General features: G+C 47.8%; 1 protein-coding gene across 3 annotated transcripts in view; it reads left to right on the top strand.

Moving 5' to 3' along the window:
* Window positions 1–22,553, top strand: part of LOC147105566 (phosphatidylinositol 3-kinase C2 domain-containing subunit gamma-like) — a 238,025-nt gene that overhangs the window by 28,538 nt on the left and 186,934 nt on the right. For all 3 annotated transcript variants that reach the window (XM_086010053.1, XM_086010054.1, XM_086010055.1), the window contains exons 3-4: window positions 14,703–14,833; window positions 18,080–18,237. In XM_086010053.1, the coding sequence (XP_085866179.1) occupies window positions 14,703–14,833; window positions 18,080–18,237 (289 nt within the window). The remainder of the gene's footprint in view (window positions 1–14,702; window positions 14,834–18,079; window positions 18,238–22,553) is intronic.

Raw genomic sequence — 22,553 nt, 5'->3', positions numbered from 1 at the left:
TGTATTCTGAGTTTACAACTGCTCAAGCTTTACTGTGTGGTTCATTGCATCATCTAAAAGCTCTGATTAGATTGTTGCAATGTGACTCATTCTCATGCTGTTAAATGATGTTTTAAGTGCTGTCACAATTATATGTTTCAAACATCAATAAAATAGTTGAACTGTTTGGAGGAAAGCCTTAGTAGTTTATACAGCAAGACTGGGATGGGTGTGTGTTACAAGTTTCAGGCCTGACTGATATTCTCATGGACACAGTAGTGCTGGTTACTCCTGTAAATGGTCCAAGCATCTTATGTTCAGGAGTGTGCCCACACTTCCCAATACCTAATTATGCAATCGTGTAACCTGTGGGTGTAACATAGAAGATAGGAGCAGGAGTAGGCCATTCGGCCCCTCGAGCCTGCTCCGCCATTCAATGAGATCATGGCTGATCATCCAAACTCAGTACCCTGTCCCTGCCTTCTCCCCATATCCCTTGATCCCTTTAGCCTTAAGAAATATATCTAACTCCTTCTTGAATATATTTAATGAATTGGCCTCAACTGCCTTCTGTGGTAGAGAATTCCACAGGTTCACCACTCTCTGGGTGAAGAAATTCCTCCTCATCTCTGTCCTAAATGGCTTACCCCTTATCCTTAGACTGTGACCCCTGGTTCTGGACTCCCCCGCCATCGGGAACATCCTTCCTGCATCTAGTCTGTCTAGTCCTGTCAGAATTTTATAAGTTTCAATGGGATCCCCTCTCATTCTTCTAAACTCCAGCGAGTATAAGCCCAATCGACCCAATCTCTCCTCATAAGTCATTCCTGCCATCCTAGGTATCAGTCTGGTGAATCTTCGCTGCACTCCCTCCATTGCAAGAACATCCTTCCTCAGATAAGGTGACCAAAACTGCACACAATACTCAAGGTGTGGTCTCACCAAGGCCCTGTGCAACTGCTGCAAGACATCCTTGTTCCTGTACTCGAATCCTCTCGCTACAAAGGCCAACATACCATTTACCACCTTAACCGCCTGCTGCATCTGCATGCTTACCTTCAGCAACTGGTGCACAAGGACACCCAGGTCTTGTTGCACTTCCCCTTCTCCCAATCTATTGCCATTCAGATAATAATCTGCCTTCCTGTTTTTGCCACCAAAGTGGATAACCTTGCATTTATCCACATTATACTGCACCTGCCATGCTTCTGCCCAATCACCCAACCTGTCCAAATCATACTGGAGTTTCTTGGCATCCTCCTCACAGCACACCCGCCCACCCAGCTTTGTGTCGTCTGCAAACTTTGTTTGTAATAATAGGAACCCCTTGTGGTGTGAAATGGATGTTGTGCCTTTCTCATGTCCGTTATTCTAATCTCCCCAAAGGTGGACTGGAACATTTTAGTGAGATGAGACCAGATATGAATCTTTGCCTGCTTTATTTTACAGACAGCAGCTGAATGTAAGGAATAATAATCATCAAATCTCGCCCTCAACTGAGAAAAATAACTAAAGCCTGTGATTTTTTCAACCTGTGTAAAATCACTTTGTTTTAAAACACAACAATTAAATATTACTCATTTCCCAAATCCTTCCTGCGAAAATAAAATAAATCAAAAATCCCAAAATATGACAATGTGAAATCAGTAGTGTAGGTTGGCAGAACAAAATATGGTGTTGCAGCTTTGATGCGCATTTACTGCAAGCTGACTTTGATCCCATCAGTAACCCATCAGTGGTTATTGAAAACCTGTGCTGTTCTACAGAGCGATCAATATACTGGGCTGAAGTACTGTTACACAGCAGCACAGTGCTTGGGGGGGAAATGTCACACTCGCTTCCAAAATGATTAAGCAAGAGTCAACTTCCTGATCTTTTACTTTTTTACCATAAAGTTTATACGGGTCTACACCAGACATCAGGCACTGAGTATATATAGCATTCCTAAAGCTCTTAAAAGTGTTTCTTAAAACGCAGGCAAACGTGTATGAATGAGCGGCCTGTTAGAGTGAAGTTAGACGAACAGACTTGTGGAGAAAAAGTCTGGCGCAGATTTGTTGGGAATTTTAACTCCCCCCACTCGGCAGAAACTGAGCAGGGGGACTTACCCACTCGCTTCTGATATGGTGGACTGGAATTTTAAATTGCAGGCAGCAAGGACACCTGATGGGAGTTAGCGGGGTCCTTCTTTAAATATGGCGATCGAGCTGCGATGACATCGTTGGGGCCAGACTTTTATTTTAACCTGAGGCTTGAGCGGGGGAGCAGTTTCCACCTGGGAGTGAAAATCAACCTCGATGGGTCAAATGGCTCGTTTCTGTGTTGTAGCAATCTATGATTCTAGATGTACACTGAAAAAAGATCCAAGGTCGTCCCATCCTCTGTCATCGAATTACAGTATGCAGACCACGCTTGCGTCTGCACTCACTTGGAGGTCGAACTCCAAACCATCGTCAACACCTTCACCGAAGCATACGAGAACATGGGCCTTACACTAAACATCTGTAAGACAAAGGTCCTCTACCAACCTGCCCCCGCCACACAGTACTGCCCCCCGATTATCAAAATCCACGACAACGTGGACCACTTTCCATACCTCTGGGGCCTACTGTCAACAAGGGCAGACGTCGATGACGAAGTCCAACACCACCTTCAGTGTGCCAGTGCAGCCTTCGGTTGCCTGAGGAAGAGAGTATTTGAAGACCAGGACCTCAAATCCGGCACTAAGCTCATGGCCTACAGAGCAGCAGTGATACCCGCCCTGCTGTATGCCTCAGAGACATGGACCATGTACAGCAGGCACCTCAAAGCACTGGAGAGGTACCACCAACGCTGCCTCCGCAAGATCCTGCAAATCCATTGGCAGGATAGGCACACCAAAGTCAGTGTTCTTGCTCAGGCCAGCATCGAAGCTTTGTGCACACTCAATCAGCTCTGATGGACAGGTCACATTGTCCGCATGCCCGATACGAGACTCCCAAGCAAGCGCTCTACTCGGAGCTCCGGCACGGCAAGAGAGCTCCAGGTGGGCAGAGGAAACACTTCAAGGATACCCTCAAAGCCTCCTTGAAAAAGTGCAACATCCCCACCGACACCTGGGAATCCCTGGCCCAAGACCGCACAAAGTGGAGGAGAAGCATCCAGGAATGCGCTGAACACCTCGAGTCTCTTCGCGGGGGGCAAGCGGAAGCCAAGCGCAAGGAGCGCACGTCAACCCAAGCACCCCACCCACCCGCCCCTTCAACCACCGTCTGCCCCACCTGTGACAGAGACTGTAGGTCCCGCATTGGACTCACCTGCGAACTCATGTGGAAGCAAGTCATCCTCGGTTCCAAGGGACTGCCTAAGAAGAAGAAGACACTGAAAAAAGAGCTGATCTTGTTTGGGCATCAATGTTGCCGATTTCAGATCTAATATTGGCCCAAGCTGTTTGCCTGGATTCCGCCTCTAACACATTGGAGGATATTTATTTCCCAATGCCACCACTACCCTACCCAAGGCCACCATTACACCTTCCTGCCCTCTTATTAAAAACAGCATGAACATAAAAACAAGATTGTTGATTTTTTTGACATTAAAAAATCATGCAACATTTTTACTTCCCCTACTCAAATGTATTAAGCTGGAAAACTTATCACCGATAAGTAAATTTCCTTATGAATATAAATATATAATATAAGTTGTTGTTGTAAATGTCCTGTATTTAATTCTAATCTTCCTCACTTTCACATATTTCAGATGGTATGTGCATTGGAAGATTAGCGCCCCTCCGCCATAAATTCAGCAGTGGTGCCAAGGGGACATGTAGCGCCGTGTCATTGCAGGCCTCTTTCTCCGCACCCACCCCACCCCATCCCACCCCGATTAAAGGGGTGTTGCCTGGCGCTGCGCTGCACCAGACCACCGGGGAGCGGGGTGCCATGAAAACAACTCGGCACTCGAGGAGTGCCGAGCTGAGTGATCGTGGCCGGCACCCCGCATAAAAAAGTGAAAGGGAGCAGGTGCTGGTAGTCGGCCAAAGTAAAAATGGCCGCCCGACACCTGCCCTTTAAGTAGTGCCACCGCTGCTGCAAAAACACCCCCTGATCCTGTCGGACATATCGTCCGGCGATAGGTCAAGGGGTGCAAGGGAAGTTTGCGGCCGGGGCGCAAATGGGGTGCTGTGCATGGCGATGACGTCATCGCCGGCAGCACAGCGGCGCAGGGCGCGACCGGCTACCGCCACCACTAACCTCCCACTGAATTTCGCGGGAGACGTTGGCACTAACAACAGGCGCAAACCAACCCAATTTTTCCCCATATATATAGAAAAAGCCTGATACCAGAAAGAAGACTGACATACAGGTTTTTAGTCTTGAGGCATAGTGTAGAGGCGTGCATTACCATGGATACACACTCCTCATCCACAATCTTTGTCATCTCACTCACCAGAACTACAGCAACAAAACATGATTAATTTTAATATGCTTTTTGTAAAAAAATTGATTGCTATTGGTCCAGGAATTTGATGGACTGGATTTTCCTTGACGGTGGGAATGGGGGCAAAATTGAGCAGTGAGGCCTACCACTGTGTTCCCCATCCCAAGCTAAATTATTCTTCCCCCACCCCTCCTCCCCAAGTCCCATCCAGCTCAATGTGTGAAATGGCCTAGTCGGGAGGGGCATCAAGCTGTTGGTTGACCAGCATTGAATGTCCATTCAAGGTTTTTTAGATGTTTTCAGCAACCTTTAAATTAGAGAATTAGCAAAGCCAAATGCCAATCTTTTTAAACACGCCTGGGTTAAAACCTCTCCAGATTAAAAGGGATTAGATGATTTGAGTGCAGCTCATTGCTTAATCCCTACTGGTCACATCTTGTGGTGCATTCCCCTAACCTGAGCTAGGAACCCATGCTGTCTATTGCTCTTCCGTGTTAAGAATCAAGAGAGAAAGTGGGTATGTACATATCCAATCCCCTGGTGGTGCAGGACGAGTTGAGGTAATGGGACCAGTCCTTGACTTCACTTATACCTGTACTGTAGGAACGGAGGTTGCTATCGAAAAGACTGAGTTCAACTCAGGCAATCAAAACAATGAACTTTAATGGAACAAAACAGGTTTTAATTAGAAACTGCTGTAATACAGGTCTGCTCTCTTTGAAGGCTCCACGAGGACTGATCCTCTGGTCTGAAAGCTGATGTCATGACGTCATCACTTTCTTCCCGCCATTGGGGAATCACGTGACTAACGGCATGATGTCATCACGTTGAAACTGCGCTGTAAAGGTAACTAGACATTGTACAGTCAAACAGTGTAATTAAAGGTACAGACACAGACAGTAACTACATTGCTGTTAAAGGAATTATGTACAACTGCTCTGAGTCCTTTGGTGGCTCCGCCACATGCGCCCCCCCAGAATTGTCTTTAACAGAAAAAGTGAGACAAGGGGGAGGTCTAACAAGCCTGTCTGATCGACATCGATAACCTGGCAGAGGAAGTTGATGACCGGTGGTCGAGCTGGCAGGCGAATGTGGTTGAGCTGGCACGGCGAGCATGGTCGAGTTGGCGGGTGGCTTTGGTTGATCTGGCATAGCGGCTGCGGGCGGTCGGCCATGTTTCGGCGGTTGAGCGACGACGACTGGGCGGTCCAGGTCCAAGTGAGCCGGCTTCAATCGGTCCACCGAAATGTGATCTGGCTTTCCTCCGATGTCGACCGAAAAGGATTTGTCTCCTGGTTCAATGACGCGGAAAGGACCAGTGTAAGGGGGCTTGAGCGGATCCCAGTGAGCGTCGTGGTGGATGAATACATACTCAGCATTCTTCAGATCCGCTGGCACGTGGGAGTTCTGTAAGCCGCGATTTGATGTAGGCACCGCAGCGAAGCATCTGGCCGCTTCCTGGTGGCTAACGAGTTGCTGGGAGGCGGACCATGTGGGAGAAGGGAGGAAATCCCCTGGTACTCAGAGAGGCTGGCCGTAGATGAGTTCAGCTGAAGACATTTGCAGGTCTTCTTTGGGCGCCGTACGAAGACCCAAAAGGACCCATGGAAGTCTGTCCACCCATCCTGCACCTTGGAGACTGGCCCGAAGGGCGGCTTTAAGCGACCTGTGGAATCGCTCGCAAAGGCCGTTCACCTGTGGATGATAGGTGGTGGTGCGATGAAGTTTGGTGCTGAGCCCCTGAGCTACAGCGTTCCAAAGCTCTGAGGAAAATTGTGGCCCACGGTCGGAAGAGATGTCCGCCGGTACCACGAAACGGGCAACCCAACAGGAGATGAAAGCTCTAGCGACGTCTGCCGAAGTGGTGGAAACAAAAGGAATTGCCTCTGGCCACTTAGTGGTGCGGTCCACCATGGTGAGCAGATGAGGTTAACCCTGAGAAGGCGGAAGCGGCCCCACAAGGTCCACATGCACATGGTCGAAACGACGCTCCGGAACAGCGAACGTAGCCACTGGAGCTTTAACATGACGCTGGACCTTGGCCTTCTGGCAGACTACGCAGGTATTAGCCCAGTCACGGACATCAAGGTGCATACCTTTCCAGACGAACTTCGCCGACATAAGCCGTTGTGAAGCCTTCATCCCAGGGTGCGACAACCCGTGTATGGCATCAAACACCTTCCGGCGCCATGCGACCGGCACGATAGGTCGGGGAACGCCCATGGAGACGTCCCAAAGGAGCGTGGCGCCTGTGGCCTGGAAAGTGACGTCAGTCGCTTGGAAACTAGAGGGGACGGTTCTGTATGATTGGACCTCAGTGTCTGAGGCCTGATCTGCAGCCATGAGGGTGTAGTCGATCCCCAGGTGAACCGTGTGGACCGTCGCACGGGAGAGGCAATCCGCCATCAGGTTCTCTTTACCAGACACATGTTGAATGTTCGTGGTAAATTCGGAAATAAACGTCAAGTAACGTTGTTGACGAGCGGACCACGGTTCGGCGGTCTTGGCCATGGCGAACGTTAGAGGTTTGTGGTCGATAAAAGCCATGAAGGGACGTCCTTCCAATAAGAACCGGAAATGGCGAATGGCTAGGAAAAGGGCCATTAGCTCCCAATCGAAGGCGCTGTATTTTTTTTCCTTTTTCCGTAGTTGACGGCTGAAAAACGCCAGCGGTTGCCACGGGCCGTTGACCCACTGCTCTTGCACTGCGCCGATGGCGTAGTCTGACACACCTGTGGTAAGGGCGATGGTGGCACCTGGAAGTGGGTGCATGATGTGCCAAATAACTGCCTGAATCCATGAGGTTAAAGCTTAAAACTAAAGGCTTTTATTAAGTAAGAACATGGCATCAAGTCAACACAGGGCAACCATCATTCATTACCGACCCAGCCCTTGGTAGAACATTCCAGAAGAGGGGCAGGGCTAGGGAGGAGCATTAGTGGTTACACCGGTCGAACATTCCAGACATCAAGTACAACAACAACAACAACAATACAAATGCCAGAACACAGTTATTTCATCACATTCACCCCCTGCTATAGATTCAGTCTGTCAGGAGGTCTGATAATCCTCTGGGAATGACATAACTCTTGCTGAGGTTCCTCCCGGAGTACTAACTCCGGTTCATTCAAATTCCCAGAATCATCAGTATTTTCCACACTGAGGGTTTGTGTCTCTGAAGGCCCAATACCATGATTGAAAACTCTACTCTGAGTCGAACTCTTTTCGAGCTCCAGCAGGTGCAAGATCTTTAATGGAGACCGTATCCTCCCGCCGATCCGGATATTGAATATATGCATACTGGGGATTAGCATGGAGGAGTTGTACTTCCTCCACCAGTGGATCAGTCTTGTGGCCTTTCACATGTCTGCGCAACAACACGGCCCGTGGTCGTCAACCATGTGGGTAACATTACTCCATTAGTAGCTTTTCTTGGAAAACTAAACATCCTTTCATGAGGGGTGGCATTCGTCGCTGTACACAAAAGAGACCTTCTGGAATGCAGCACGTCTGGCAGGACATCCTGCCAGCGAGCGGTCGGCAGGCCTTGCGACTTCAGAGACAGTATGATAGCCTTCCACACTGTCGCATTTTCTTTCTCGACCTGCCCATTACCACGAGGGTTATAGCTGGTAGTTCTACTCGTTGCAATCCCTTTTGATAGCAAAAACTGTCGCAATTCTTCGCTCATAAAGGAAGAACCCCTATCACTATGTATATGGGAGTGGGCCTTTGGCGTAGCGGTAGCATCCCCGCCGCTGGGCCAGAAGGCGTAGGGTTTCGAACCCCGCTCCAGACAGTCCCGGCAAGTGGAGTTGGAGCTCTGGCTCTAAATTCTGGGTTAACATCCAGCGGGATACTTGCGTGTGTGGGTGGCCCCCCCCCTCGTATGGGTTGTGGGAGCCCGTAAAACCCTCCCGCCATAGGACTAGCCACCCTAACGGCTGGTACGAAGATGGTTATGGTCATGGAAGGAGCGTTAATCGTGGCCAGAAATCCTTCCACCACTTCATACAGTTCCCCAAAGGGAAAAGTATGAAGACACGTATGACGACGACTATCTATATAGTTAGGCATGCCAAACAAGGAAAACAGTTGGCAGAGGCATTTAATTACAACAGCACTAGTCACATCAGGACAGGGGATAACAAAAGGGAACCGAGAGTACTCGTCTATAATAAGGAAAATAGACATTACGGTCGCTCGATGGAAGGGGACCTTTAAAATCGAGACTCAAACGCTCAAATGGTCGAGTTGCTTTAATAAGATGAGCTGGCTCGGACGGCTTATAGAAGCGGGGTTTGCATTCAGCACAAACACGACAGGTTCTGGTCATTGTCCGGACCTCCTCAATAGAGTAGGGTAGATTGTGGGACTTAATGAAGTGGTTCATTCGGTAACCCCAGGGTGGCAGAGTGCGTCGTGGAGACTTTGAAGCTTATCTATACCTAGACTAGCACATACTCCTCGTGACAAAGCATCCGATGGCTCATTAAATACTCCAGGTCTGAACTGAATATCATAGTCATATGTTGACAGTTCTATTCGCCATCTTAAAATCTTATCATTTTTGATCTTGCCTCTCTGCTTAGTGTTGAACATAAAGGCCACGGATCGCTGGTCAGTAATGAGCGTAAAACGTTGGCCAGCGAGATAATGTCTCCAATACCTGACTGCTTCGATAATCGCCTGTGCCTCCTTTTCCACTGAAGAATGTCGAACTTCTGGTCCTTGCAATGTACGAGAGAAGAAAGCTATTGGTCTACCAGCTTGGTTAAGAGTTGCTGCCAACGCAAAATCAGATGCATCACTTTCCACTTGAAAAGGGATCTTCTCATCCATGGCACATACCACTGCCTTCTCAATGTCCCGTTTGATATTAAGGAAAGCCTCCTGAGCTTCCGCCGATAGCGGAAAAGACGTCGACTTAATAAGAGGTCGGACTTTATCTGAGTAGTTAGCCACCCACTACCCCGTTAGAATCCCAGACACCACCTTAAAGCTTTTACAGTGTGAGGTAAAGGTAATTCCTTAAGTGGGCGTAATCTTTCACGATCTGGCCCAATTACCCCATTCTCCACAACGCAACCAAGAATACACAAACGTGTAGTATTGAAGGTACACTTGTTTTCGTTGTAGGTCAGGTTTAACCTCTTTGCAGTCTCTAGGAACTTCGCGAGATTTTGATCATGCTCCCGTTAGTCGCGCCCACAGGTACGGGAATGTTGCTTCCAACGCGTATTCATCCACCATATGAGCCATCTCCCGTTGGAAGACGGAAACCCCATTCGTCACTCCAAAGGGCACCCTAAGGAATTGGTACAGGCGCCCATTAGCTTCGAAGGCCATATAAGGTCCGAAGATGTGCGGGTTAGGTTGATTGGCTATGATAAATTGACCCTTAGTGTTAGGGGGATTACATACGTGGGGTTACGGGGATAGGGTGGGATGTGTGTAGAGGTTACGGGGATCAGGTGGGATATGTGTTGGTGCAGGCTCGATGGGCCGAAATGGCCTCTATCTGCACTGTGGGGTTTCTGTGATTCTGTGAAGGTCGGTCTTCTATTTTAATGGGGAGTTGATGGTAGGCAGACTTTAAATCAATGGTGGAGAACACGCGGTACTGAGCTATCTGGTTCACCATCTCAGAAATACGAGGCAAAGGATAGGCGTCTAATTGGGTATACAAGTTTATAGTCTGGCTATAATCGACCACAAGTCTTTTCTTTTCATTAGTTTTAACCACCACCACCTGGGCACGCCACGGGCTATTACTGTGTTTGATTATTCCCTCCTGTTGAAGCCTTTCCACTTCTTTTATAAATTTTTTATCTTCTGAACTATACCGTCAACTCTTAGTCGTGATAGGTCTACAATTAGCAGCAAGGTTCATGAACAAAGAAGGCGGACTTATTTTTAAAGTAGAAAGGCCGCAGACTGTGAGCGGAGGCTGGGATCCACCATACTTAAGGGTGACGCTCTCATGCTGACACTGGAAGTCCAAGCCTAATATTAAGTTCACACACAACTGAGGTAATATGAGGAGTTTAAAATCCTTATACTCCGTATCCTTAACGGTCAATGTGACTTAACAATATCCAGTTACCTCTGAAGTAAGGGACTTGGACGCCATCATGATTTCACTTCAAGTAGGATACACCTTCAATGAACAGGAGTTAACAAGGTTGGGGTGTATAAAACTTTCAGTACTGCCACAGTCTATCAAACACCCAGTAGGACGACCATTAATCTTGATGTCCATCATAGATTTCGACAAGGAACACGGTATTGTCTGGTCAACCGTAACCGAGGCTAGAGTAAAACGATAGGCGGCAGCAGAAAAGACATCGGGTACAGGATTACCCTTACACACTTTACTAAAATGTCCCCATTTCTTACATTTAAAACAGGTAGCCTTTCTGGCTGGGCATCGTTGCCTGGGGTGTTTAGATTGGCCACAAAAATAACACTTAGACCCATGGGGTACAGCCGCAACAATCGGATTGAGTGGAGGCTCCATTGGTGTTATGGATGCTTCCATACTCGGAACACACGAGGCTGAGAAAGATGCGTGGGCTGATGCATACACTTCTAAATTCTTCTGGGCCACATCTAACGATCGAGCAGTAGCGACGACCGTTTTTAAAACTAACGAGTCATTCTCGAGAAGTCTCTGTCTAATATAATTAGATCGGCGGCCAGATATGAAAGAATCGCGGATGGCCTCTTCCTGATACAATATGGCAGAGACAGCCTTGTAGTTGCAATCCTTAGCCAAAGCCTTAAGGTCCTGCAGGAAATCGTCCACAGATTCCTTGGGTAATTGCCTGCGAGTAGACAAAAGATACCTGGCGTATACTTCGTTAACCGACTTAAGGTACTGGGCCTTAAGGGCTGCGAGAGCCTCTTCATATGTAGTAATATCTTCAATTATCGAGTAAGTTTGATGACTTACCAAGTTGGTTAGAAGACCCAACTTGTTAACCGTCGAATCGACCGATGCGATGAAGCGTTCAAAACATCGAAGCCAATACGTAAATTTCTTCGACGCGTCTGCCGAATGGGGATCGATATCCAGACGCTCTGGTTTCAAAAATCGATCCATCTTCCAAAAGTTGTTACTTAATAAAATTGATGTGCCAAATAACTACCTGAATCCATGAGGTTAAAGCTTAAAACTAAAGGCTTTTATTAAGTAAGAACGTGGCATCAAGTTAACACAGGGCAACCATCATTCATCACCGACCCAGCCCTTGGTAGAACATTCCAGAAGAGGGGTGGGGCTAGGGAGGAGCATTAGTGGTTACACTGGTAGAACATTCCAGACATTAACAAGTACAACAACAACAACAACAACAACAATACAAATGCCAGAACACAGAGATATTTCATCACAGTGCACCAGCATGGTTGCATTGGCCAAAGCGCTCTTGGTGTTGACGAACGCCTGGTCCATCTTGGCTGTCCAGCTGATTGGATCCTTACCGGACTTGCCCTTGAGGGCCCCGTACAAGGGTTGCATAAGCTGAGCCGCCTTAGGGACAAAACGGTGATAGAAGTTGACCATCCCCAGGAACTCTTGCAAGGCCTTGATGGTTGGCGGGCGTTGGAAAGAGGTAACCACTTCCACCTTTGTCATTAAGGGGATGGCGCCGTCCGATGTTATGCGGTGTCCCAAGAAATCGATCTGCTGCAGGCCGAACTGGCACTTGGCCGGGTTGATGATTAAACCATGCTGGCTGAGGCACGTAAAGAGGGTACGCCGATGGGAGATGTGCTCTTCCTTGCTAGCACTGGCGATGAGAATGTCGTCAAGGTAGACGAAGATGAAGCGTAGGTCTCGGAGCACGGAGTCCATTAAGCGCTAGAACGCCTGTGCCGCGCTCTTCAAGCCAAACGGCATCCGCAGGAACTCAAAGAGGCCGAAAGGGGTGATGACTGCGGTTTTCAGGATGTCTTGCGGGTGTACGGGAACCTGGTGATACCCCCGGACGAGGTCGACTTTAGAAAAGATGGAATTTCCCGCCAAATGGGCCGAGAAATCCTGAATATGCAGAATCGGGTACCGATCAGGAGTGGTGGCGTCGTTCAGGCATCGCTAGTCACTGCATGGCCGCCAGCCGCTGCCCGGTTTCGGAACAATGTGGAGAGGCGAAGACCAGGGACTATTGGATCGGCGAATGATCCCGAGCCGCTCCATCGTGTTGAACTCCGCTTTCGCAGCCGCGAGATTGCCGGGTTCGAGCCTTCTAGCCCGTGCATAAACCGGGGAGCCAGTAATGGTGATAAGATGTTCAACACCATGCTTCGTGGCCGAGGAGGAGAAAGTGGTCCTTGTCAGCTCCGGAATCTCTCCGAGCAGCCGAGTGAAGTCATCTGGAGGAGGGAAGGCGCAGGCAATAGAGCGTGCCATGGTGGTACCGTGGTAGCACGGAATCGAGTGGAAGGTGGCCGCGTTGATCAACTGACGGTGCCGGACATCGACGAGGAGGCTGTTGGCACACAGAAAATCTGTTAGATCCGTGATTCTTAAAGTAGGACGTTTTCCAATAACTACACGGAGGCTGTAACTTAACAATCAACAGGTGTTTACTGGAGTAGGGTAGTCTCAAGACTGGGAGTACAGAGGCATGCTCAAGGCTTATATACAGGTGTGGTCACTGCCGGTACTACAGTATACAGGAGCTGTAAAAGTAGTTCTCTCTTAAAGGTACATACACTACAAAATCCACCCCTAGGATGGCCTGTGAGACTGTGGCCGTGACGAATTCCCAACAGAAGCGCTGACCGCCGAAACAGACTTGGACCCGCCGCTTCTGGAAAGTTCGAATTGCTGCGCCATTAGCCGCTACGAGGGAAAAACCATGGTTTCCAGCCTGCATATCGAGCTTCGACGCAGGTAGAATGCTACACTGTGCCCCGGTGTCACAAAGGAACCATTGACCCGATAGGGAATCGGTGATATAAAGAAGTTTCCCCGTAGATCCGACGGCCATCGCAACCGCAGAGCGCCCGTTAGACCCGGTCCTCCTTCGCCAGGAACGCTGCAGGAGCTTTGTTGGGTTTTTTTGGGGCGAAAAACTGCAGGGGGAGCGGCAGCATTGTGCTTTTGCGCCAAAACGGGCGTGGTAGGAGCACCAGCCTGCTGCAGGAGGAGCTGGAACCGCGTCTGTGGGGTCGGGCGCCTCGTGGCCGCGCAGCACTGCTGGGTTACAGTGAAAATCTTATCGGCTTTGGCAGCAAGCTCAGCGCAGCCTGTAATGTCGGATCCGACTAGGGCAGCCTGTACCTGTTCCGGCATTTGGTAGAGGAAAAGCTCCCGGAAGAGGAAGCATTCCGGTTCGGCACCCAAGAGCGTGAGCATTTGGCTCATGAGCTCGGACGGTTTGGAGTCCCCAAGGCCAGGCATCGTGATGAGCCGGCGAGCGCGCTCTGACTTCGAGAGCCCGAAGACCTGAAGCAACCGCACCTTAATCGTATCATACTTGCTGTCAGTAGGACGACTACTGAGGAGGCTGATGATCCGTGAGGCAGTTGCGCTGTCGAGGGCGGAGACCACGTAATAATAACGGGTCTGATCCGCGACGATGTTCCTGATGGCAAACTGGGCTTCAGCCTGGATAAACCAGGCATCTGCTTGTTGCTCCCAGAACTGTGGCAGTTTCAGAGTCATGGCGTTCGTGTCCATGATGAATCTTCCACGAAAATTGTTCGTAGAAGTCGGGGTCACCAATGTAGGAACGGAGGTTCCTATCGAAAAGACTGAGTTCGACTCAGGCAATTAAAACAATGAACTTTAATGAAACGAAACAGGTTTAAACTGGAAACTGCTGGAATACATCAACTACAGGTCTGCTCTCCTTGAGGGCTCCACGAGGACTGATCCTCTGGTCTGAAAGCTGACGTCATGACGTCATCGCGTTCTTCCCGCCATTGGGGAATCACATGACTAACGGCATGACATCACGTTGAAACCGCGCTGTAAAGGTAACTAGACATTGTACAGTCAAACAGTGTAATTAAAGGTACAGACACAGACAGTAACTACATTGCTGTTAAAGGAATTATGTACAACCGCTCTGAGTCCTTTGGTGGCTCCGCCACAGTACAATAATATTCTGGTTATCAGAACTGAACTTTAGAAAGGCCTTAATACTCATGTTTAACTAATGGCTTGTAACGTGAGCCCTGGAGTCTGGATCCAGTCTTCACATCATTCCTGGACTTTACAGAGTCGTCCTCCTGCTTTGGTTTCAAATATCCTGTGCTCGTTATTTCAATTTATGCTTTACTTGTGGTTACAGTTCCCTGCTACCTTTGATCCAGGTGATTCGAAAGGCGCGTCGCTGCCTTTGATGGAGCAGCAGGTGAAGCTGGTAGACAAACCCGAGGGAAGCAACGAGGAGGTTGCTGTCCTCTGCAACTTGTTAAATGTGTAAGTCTGGAATATCCAAATGGCTATTGCTTATAACTTCTGATCTGTGCTTGCTTTTTGAGAATTTGCTTAACAAAATGAGAAGGTTTAAGAGGTGATGGGCTGCTTACTCGTCCCACTCCTCAGTTGCCCCTCAGGACTCTATTTCTGTTGTCAATGCATTTTTACCTTTATACCCACTCTATGTATAAGAGTTAACTTTGCAGTACAATATGTGAATCCCATTTACATCATAAACTAATGGAATCAAGGGAGTCTTACATTTAACATGTAAGCAATTAAATAATTTTATTTTTAACCAAACGTTATTGGACTTTTAGAGAGGACAATTAGATTTTGTAATTTTCCGTTCAGTTCAGGTGTACTTACAGGGTAGATTTTATAAATTACCGCCAGCAGCACAAAGCTTTGTTTGACAGCTGCATATATCAGAAACTCAGGCAGACCTGGCCAGGGGCACTAGTTTGTAAAATCTACCCTAGTCTCAGCTCCTGCAGCCATTCTCCTATCGAGAAGTCTTTAAATTTAGTTTAATGTTATTTAATGGCCCTCTGCTCTCTCTGCCTGACCTCTTTGGTACAGGAAACTCTCATTTAAACGACACCTAAATATCCGGAATTCTCTATTAACCGGCAAAATTCATACTCCGAAAACAACACCTCAATAACCGGAAATGTTGCCGAGTCCAAGTCTCCCGTGGTGGCCGAGTTAGTCAGTGGGGGTAGTTCTCCAAACTGCCACTACTCGGCTTCTTGGCGCTGTGGGAAGTCCGGAAGTCCGAACACCTCAATAACAGGAGTCTGACTCTCCTGCGCTGCCGGTAGTCTCTTCCGATCTGCCAATCACATTTCTTGATTTTTTTTGTTTGTTAAAAATAGCCTCGGTAGATAACCCTCTCCGTCATCCGGAATTTTTAATCAACCGGCACCATCCCGGTGCCGGATACTAAAGAGTTTCCTGTACATTACTTGTTGTTCTGTGAGCTGTTTCAGCATGTCCTCCCTTCCTTCATGTTTCTTCTAGCGTTCCCTGCACTCAATTTTCCTCTGTTATTGCACTTTCGGCCCTTCTGCATATGCTGTTCATTATCCTTTCCTCCTGTACAGCTCCTGAAGGATTCTGTTTTACCTTATGTTTTTTGTAAGATGGTGCAGTGAGGCTGAGCCATCCAGTTCATCATTATACTCTCCGATTTTCCTCTTCCCTCTGTGTTATCCTTTCTCAGGAGGAAGTTCCCCATGATGCCCCTCTCCAGTTCGGGTTTACCATTGCTTTCTGGAATTCCATCCAAACCTCCTCCTGTTTTTAGTTTTCCTGTTCTGCACCTGTTGATGCTTTCCCCCTTTGTTCTTTTATTTTCTGTTAGGATATCTCTGTCTTAGCCAAGCCCAGGTTCCTGCCTTGAGTGGGGGAGGGGTTATTTGTGGGCTCCTTAAAGTTGGTTTGAGTCATGCTTCTGCCCCAGACTTCTGATGCCTCAGTCCTTTTAGCATCATGGGTGAACTCCTTGCTTTTCCAACTCCCTTCATGCTGCCTCCTCCTTCACATGCCCAGTGGGCACATCTTTACCTCCACTTCCAGTCAACCATCCCACAGTCCTTCAATGCAGCCTCTCCAATCAAATTTCTGCGGGGCCTCATTCAACTGCCAATGACTTGGAGATTCTGATAAGTTTTCCCTACACACACACACACAATGCCTACAGCAGGATAATCACAGGAATGTTTATAAGTCATAATAGTGGGCCCCGGTGGGTGTGGACATGTGAGATTACAAAATGACTCCTAATATTCGCGCAGAATTTAAAAGAAAACGAAAAATATTTCATTAAAAAATGCAAAAACCAACAGCAGAATCCTACTGGAAAGCTAGACAATAAGAAGAATGGCTGTATGTCCTTGGACATTTTATGAATCATTGAGTTTGGCTTAGGCCCATTCTAGAGAGAGTGCCCAGCCCATTCCACCCTAAGCAGATGAAAAATTGATCTGGGCTTCATTTAAATCTGCATAACATTAAAATGAAGCCATGGGTCCTTTCAGGCAGGTCTAAGCAGCCTTTCGGATGATCGCACATGGCGCAGGTCCAGCTATGTGGATCCGAGCCAGATTTCCCAGCCCCCGTCCTTCCCCTCTGCACCTGTTATGCTCCAGCTCCATTAGAATTAGTAACTGGAAAATCTCCCCCGTGATTTGAAAATGCTGTCTGCGTTCTGGTAAAGTGTCAAAATGTCGGTTTCCTGTCATTTGCCTTGTGGAAGGTGAAAGGTGAAACTCCATATCATAGGATTGTCGCTGCCTGTTGTTGTTGTCCGTACTCTGCTGTCTGACTTAAATAGCAATCTCTTTCAGTATTTAAGTTGTGTTTCTCCTCATTTTAATACACGTATTGTCCAGTGCAAAAGTCAGAATGCAGACACATCTCTGTTAACGATAAAAAGAACAAACGCTGGATATCTGAACTAAAACAGAAAGTGCTGGAAGTCCACAAGGATCCTTTAGCATCTGTAAAGAGGAAAAAGACGTTCCAGAACCAACCCCGTAATTAGACTTTAACTCGACTTGCCAACCACCATGGAGCTCCTCACTTTGATGTCTTGTTGCCCTCTGAGCTCTCGGAAGGTTTATATTGCAAGAACTCTTTTTCACTTCCCATCTTTTATTTTTCCAGCTCTTCCTGTTCTGCTGAAGTCTTGGAAATGTTTCATTGCGGCCAGTCAACTTCCCGGTGAACTAGCGGGCAATATTCAGCGATTTTGAATTGCACATAAACACTACTTACTGTGCTGCAGAAAGTGGAAGAAATCTCCAAAGAATATTACTTCAAACAAAATGGGGAAAAAAAATCATTAAAAGGTCATAGATGCCAGCACTTAAAAATTCACAGTGAAACTGTATAATTTAAAAGGTTTAAAAACCCTGGGGCCTTAATGAACTCTACTGTTCTCTGCGGCCCTCAGGCCCAGTGCAGATGGCCAATGGTTCGAAGGAAGGGACACCCGTGAAACGTTCGCCTGTCTTTTCTCTTCAGAGATGCTGTTGGACCTGCTGTACGTTTCTGGCATTTTTCTGTTCTGGTTTATCTTTTGCGTTCTAATATTTAAGCACGAATAAACTCAGCAGTGTCACAAGGTGTAGCCAAACCCTTTATTTGTTGGATGTGACGTGAAATTTAATTCTGCTTTTTCCTCTCTCTCTCTCTCTCTTACTCACTCTCATTTTGTCTTGTTTTTCTTTTCTTGCACAGGCTGAGAGCTAAATACCCGAGTTCTGAGATACAGTCAAACTGCGGCCTGATCAGGAGTATTGTCACTGTCTTTCCTGACGAGCTTCTCTGGGTCTGGCGTATCCCTGTAACCATTGTGACGGACATTTTTCCGGAGCCAGCTCAAACATTCCCACATGGTTGGTAACAGTTTAATATTCAAGGGTTTCTTTTCAGGTCCTAAAGGGCAAACAAAGAAATGACAGGTTGTTACTAATGACATTTCTGGAGAAACTAGTTTTCCTAACCTATTAGCATTAATCTATTCATGTCCATTTATCTCCACTGGAGTTGAACACAGCAGAGATATTTATTTTTCCTTGTGAAATGCCAGTTAAATATAAACCAATTTATATGATGACTAAGGGACCAGTCACGGCTAGTTAATCAATTCAGTATTTTCACTCTGTAACTTAAGTGCTTAATCAAACTCAGGATAAGCCACATCATTAGGGACTGTAACAAATGTCAGTTTATTTATTTTTAACATTTTTTGAGATGTTGGCATCACTAGCAAGGTCGGCATTTTATTGCCCATCCCTAGTTGCCCTTGAGAAGGTGGTGGTGAGCAGCCTTCCTCTTGGACCGCTGCAGTCCGTGTGGTGAAGGTACTCCCACAGTGCCGTTAAATAGGAAGTTCCAGGGTTTTGATCCAACGACAATGAAGGAATGGCCAATATATGTCCAAGTCAGGATGGTGTGTGACTTGGAGGGGAACTTGGAGGTGACGGTGTTCCCATGCGCCTGCTGCCCTTGTCCTTCTAGGTGAAGTTGATAGATTTGTGTTAGATAAGGGTTATGGAGCAAAGGCAGGTGAATGGGGTTGAGGTACAGATCAGCCATGAACTAATTGAATAGCGGAACAGGCTCGAAGGGCTGAATGGTCTATGTAGAAAGTCGCAGGTTCAGGTCTCACTCTGGGCCTTAAGCGCAGAACTCTAGTTTGACACTTCAGTGTAGTACTGAGGGAGTGCTTCAGATGAGACTTTAAGCTAAGGCCCAGTTTGCCTGTTCAGGTAGATGTCAAAGATCCCATGGCACTATTCAAAGAAGAAAGGGTGTCTCCAAGTGACCTGACTAATCTTCTCCCTTCAACTAACGCCATCAAAAAAACCAGAATTAGAATGAATAGATGGGAAATCCTGTGGGGCCCACTTACCTCTGCAGCTGAATGTCTGTAACTGGCAGTGTGAAACCTACTCTTTAACTTAATTATGTCGCACGAAGTCAATATATCAGTAAATGCTGCCAAGTTTACTGTTGGCCCATGGGGGGAGGGAAGCTACGCTTGCTGTTTCATTTACAACTGGCCCTATGAATTGCAGGGGCACTGCTGTAAAGTGCCTGGAGGCGGGGGAGGGGTGCGGAGTGGCGTGGCAGAATTTTAGAATCTTATGGCGCAGAAGGAGGCTATTCGGCCTATCGTGCCTGTGCTGCCACGTATTTACATTTGAGCATACTTACATTTCCAATGTTATTGGCCATAGGGTAGGAATTCTGATTGACAAAGTTCACATTGAATGCTTAACACATTGGCACACCTCTGGATAAATAGCATCCACGAGAATTCAGTTCAAGGGCGTTGAGCAGACATGGCCAATCAGAATATCTATCCTCCTATATCATGCAGGCTGTCGCAATGTTTTTCTAGCAGAACGTGTTGGATCACCTGTGGTGCAAGTTATTTACTTTGAGTGAAAGTAATTCAAGTAACGGAATACGTACAGTCTGATCAGAAAACGAAATGAAAATTCGGAACAAGAGATTTTCACCACAAGGTAACAGTCTGAGTTATGGAAGAATGAAACTGTAATATGGATGTGGTCTACATCAAGTTATGATCCTGAGAAACAGGATCAGGACAGCACTGAAATATAGGACTTTTAAATTATTTAAAGATTAAGCTCAGTGTTTTTATTGATCCTGTAGTCTGATATTTCTTTGGTTGACACCTCAGCAGACTGATAGGATTTCCCCTGAGACAGCCTGTCTGGTGAATTAAAACTCTTGTGACTGGTTGCCGTTCTGTCAGAATTCAAACAAAGAAAGAGCGAACTTGCATTTCTATAGCGCCTTCCATGACCTCAGGATGTCCCAAAGTGCTTTACAGCCAATGAAGTACTTTTGAAGTGTGGTCACTGTTGTAACGTAGGAAACGCAGCAATCAACTTGCGCACAGCAAGCTCCCACAAACAGCAGTGAAATAAATAACCAGATCCTCTGTGCCGTGGGATCTTTTATGGCCACCTGAGGAGGACAGTTGGAGCCTCAGTTTAACTCTTATCCAAAAGACGGCACCTCCGATGTTGTGTATGTGCCTTTAAGAGAAGCACTGATTCTATACTGCAGTACCGGCAGTGACCACCCCTGTATATAAAGCCATAGCAGGCTTCTGTATTTCAGTCTGACGTTACCCTCTGTTCAGTAAAATACCTGTTTAATTGTTCTCCCGCAGTCCGTGTATTATTGAGGTGCGGACTTTACATCCGACAATGCAGAATTCCCTCAGTACTGCACAGGAGTGCCAGCCTAGATTATGTGCTCAAGTCTCTGGAGTGGGACTTAAACCCCGTGACCTTCTGAATCAGAGGCGAGAGTGCTACCCACTGAGCCACGGCTGACATAGCCAAGCACTTTGCAGCAGTAGTGCCACTTTCCGAGCAGCTGACACCGTGTTATGCGCCCCAGGTACTGCTGCGCTTTGGGTGCCAGTGTCCTGCATTGTGGGGCGATGAGGTCTGAGGCTTACTCAATCCCTAATGCACAGGGCAGAACACTGTGGCCTGCAAGTGCCCTGAGCGTGGCTAGCCTGTGCACTGAGCGTGGCTAGCCTGTGCACCAACCGTGCACAAGGATCACGAAGGTCCCCCACAATTTATTCAAATTAGGGAAAAGCCCCCTAGTGTGGCTCGAGCCTCTGAAAAGTGCTCCTGTCACTCGGCATCTATTTGAAGTGGGAGCTTCAAGGGAGACCTGCAACTAATTAGCACTGTTTCCACCACGCACCGCCCACCCCCCCTTCCCCCCCCCCCACCCCCCCGACCGCACCCAGTGACCCTCTCCTCCATTATCTTATAAGAAACAAGAGCAGGAGTAGGCCAGACGGCCCCTCGAGCCTGCTATTATGTTCTTAAAGCACCACCCTTTGCTCCCGGCTGCTGCAGAGTCTCCAAACATTAATCCATCAGTGGGCTGTCATGCCCCAGCCCATTTTTTGACTCCCCGCCCGCCAAACCTGGGCACGGTTTTAAAGGTAGTTGGCAGCCCTTTATTAGCTGCTGTCATTGATAATCTGGCCTGAAACCCCTGTCATGCACCACAAAAATATTTAAATTAGCTGACAGAGTGTTCGATGGGGTGCAAGTGCAGTCAATGCCCGAGGGCCAGTAGTCCTGGTGATACTGTCCCAGGATTGTATTGCTGGCTCCGCACCCTCCGCTGTGCAGCTGGGATGTGGAGCGCAGTTCTTTCTGTGCAGAATCTAAGGCCGCGATTTTCCCTACCTCGGCGGGTCTGTGGCGGACAATGTCGGTGGCGGATCTCGGCCCCACTGCTGGTTCCATCCCGGCCTCTGAAATGACTTTCCAATGATTGGGCTTGTAAAGCCCGCCCAGCGTGTTTCCCGGCCAATTAGAGGAAGCGGGTCTGGTGACATCATTTATGACGCGTCATCAGCCGGTTTCCTTAAATTCATTTTGACAATTGTGCTGTCAGCATTGAGGTACTGCAAACACTGACGAGCACTGCACAGAGCTGCATGGCTACAGCCAGGCTCTCCCATGACTCCCTCCATATGCTAATGGAAGGAGTCACAGCACACAGGGAGGTCCTCTTCCCTTCCCATGGGTGGAAGAAACACCAACGCAGCCTGGTTACACACTGCACAGGAGGGCACAAGCAGGGATGTCGTCAGGAGGACCAGGCTGCAGTGGTGCAAACCTTTCAATGGTCTCAGTAGATCACGAAACGTTAGTACAAAGCCACACTCAACCTTATCCTGCTGTGCCACTCATCACATCCCCATCACTCTGCCTTCCCAACCTTACTCCTGCACATCCTTACTCACACCAACTTACCTTGCACCTCCACCATCTCTCTCTATCTACATTATCAGTTCCCCGTCTCACTAGCCACCCCTCACACTCACCCTCATCCTAGTCCAATCATACCAACTAACAACACACAAGGGTAGGCACTTGGGTGTTTTAGCCAATGTTCATGTAAAGTTTCTGTTAGTGTGCTGTCAAACATTGAAATCTTTATTTTCAACATTTTGTGTTCTTGGACAGATTTGTGTGCACCTTTGGAAGTGATTAGTGAATTGCAGTGAATGGTGAGACATAACGGTACCCCCCGCAATGGCAATGAGTGTGAAAGGAATGGCTTGGGCATTGTAGGGATGCTTTATGCTGTTGTGGGGTGGTGCCAACCTGGTGCATCATGTGGCACCCAGGGT

This window comes from Somniosus microcephalus, chromosome 17, assembly GCF_052327205.1.
Source record: "Somniosus microcephalus isolate GS21.2 chromosome 17, FLI_Smic_1.0, whole genome shotgun sequence".
Taxonomy (NCBI): Eukaryota; Metazoa; Chordata; class Chondrichthyes; order Squaliformes; family Somniosidae; genus Somniosus; species Somniosus microcephalus.
The sequence above is the reverse complement of the archived record's forward strand: the minus strand, read 5'-3'. Positions and strand labels throughout refer to the sequence as shown.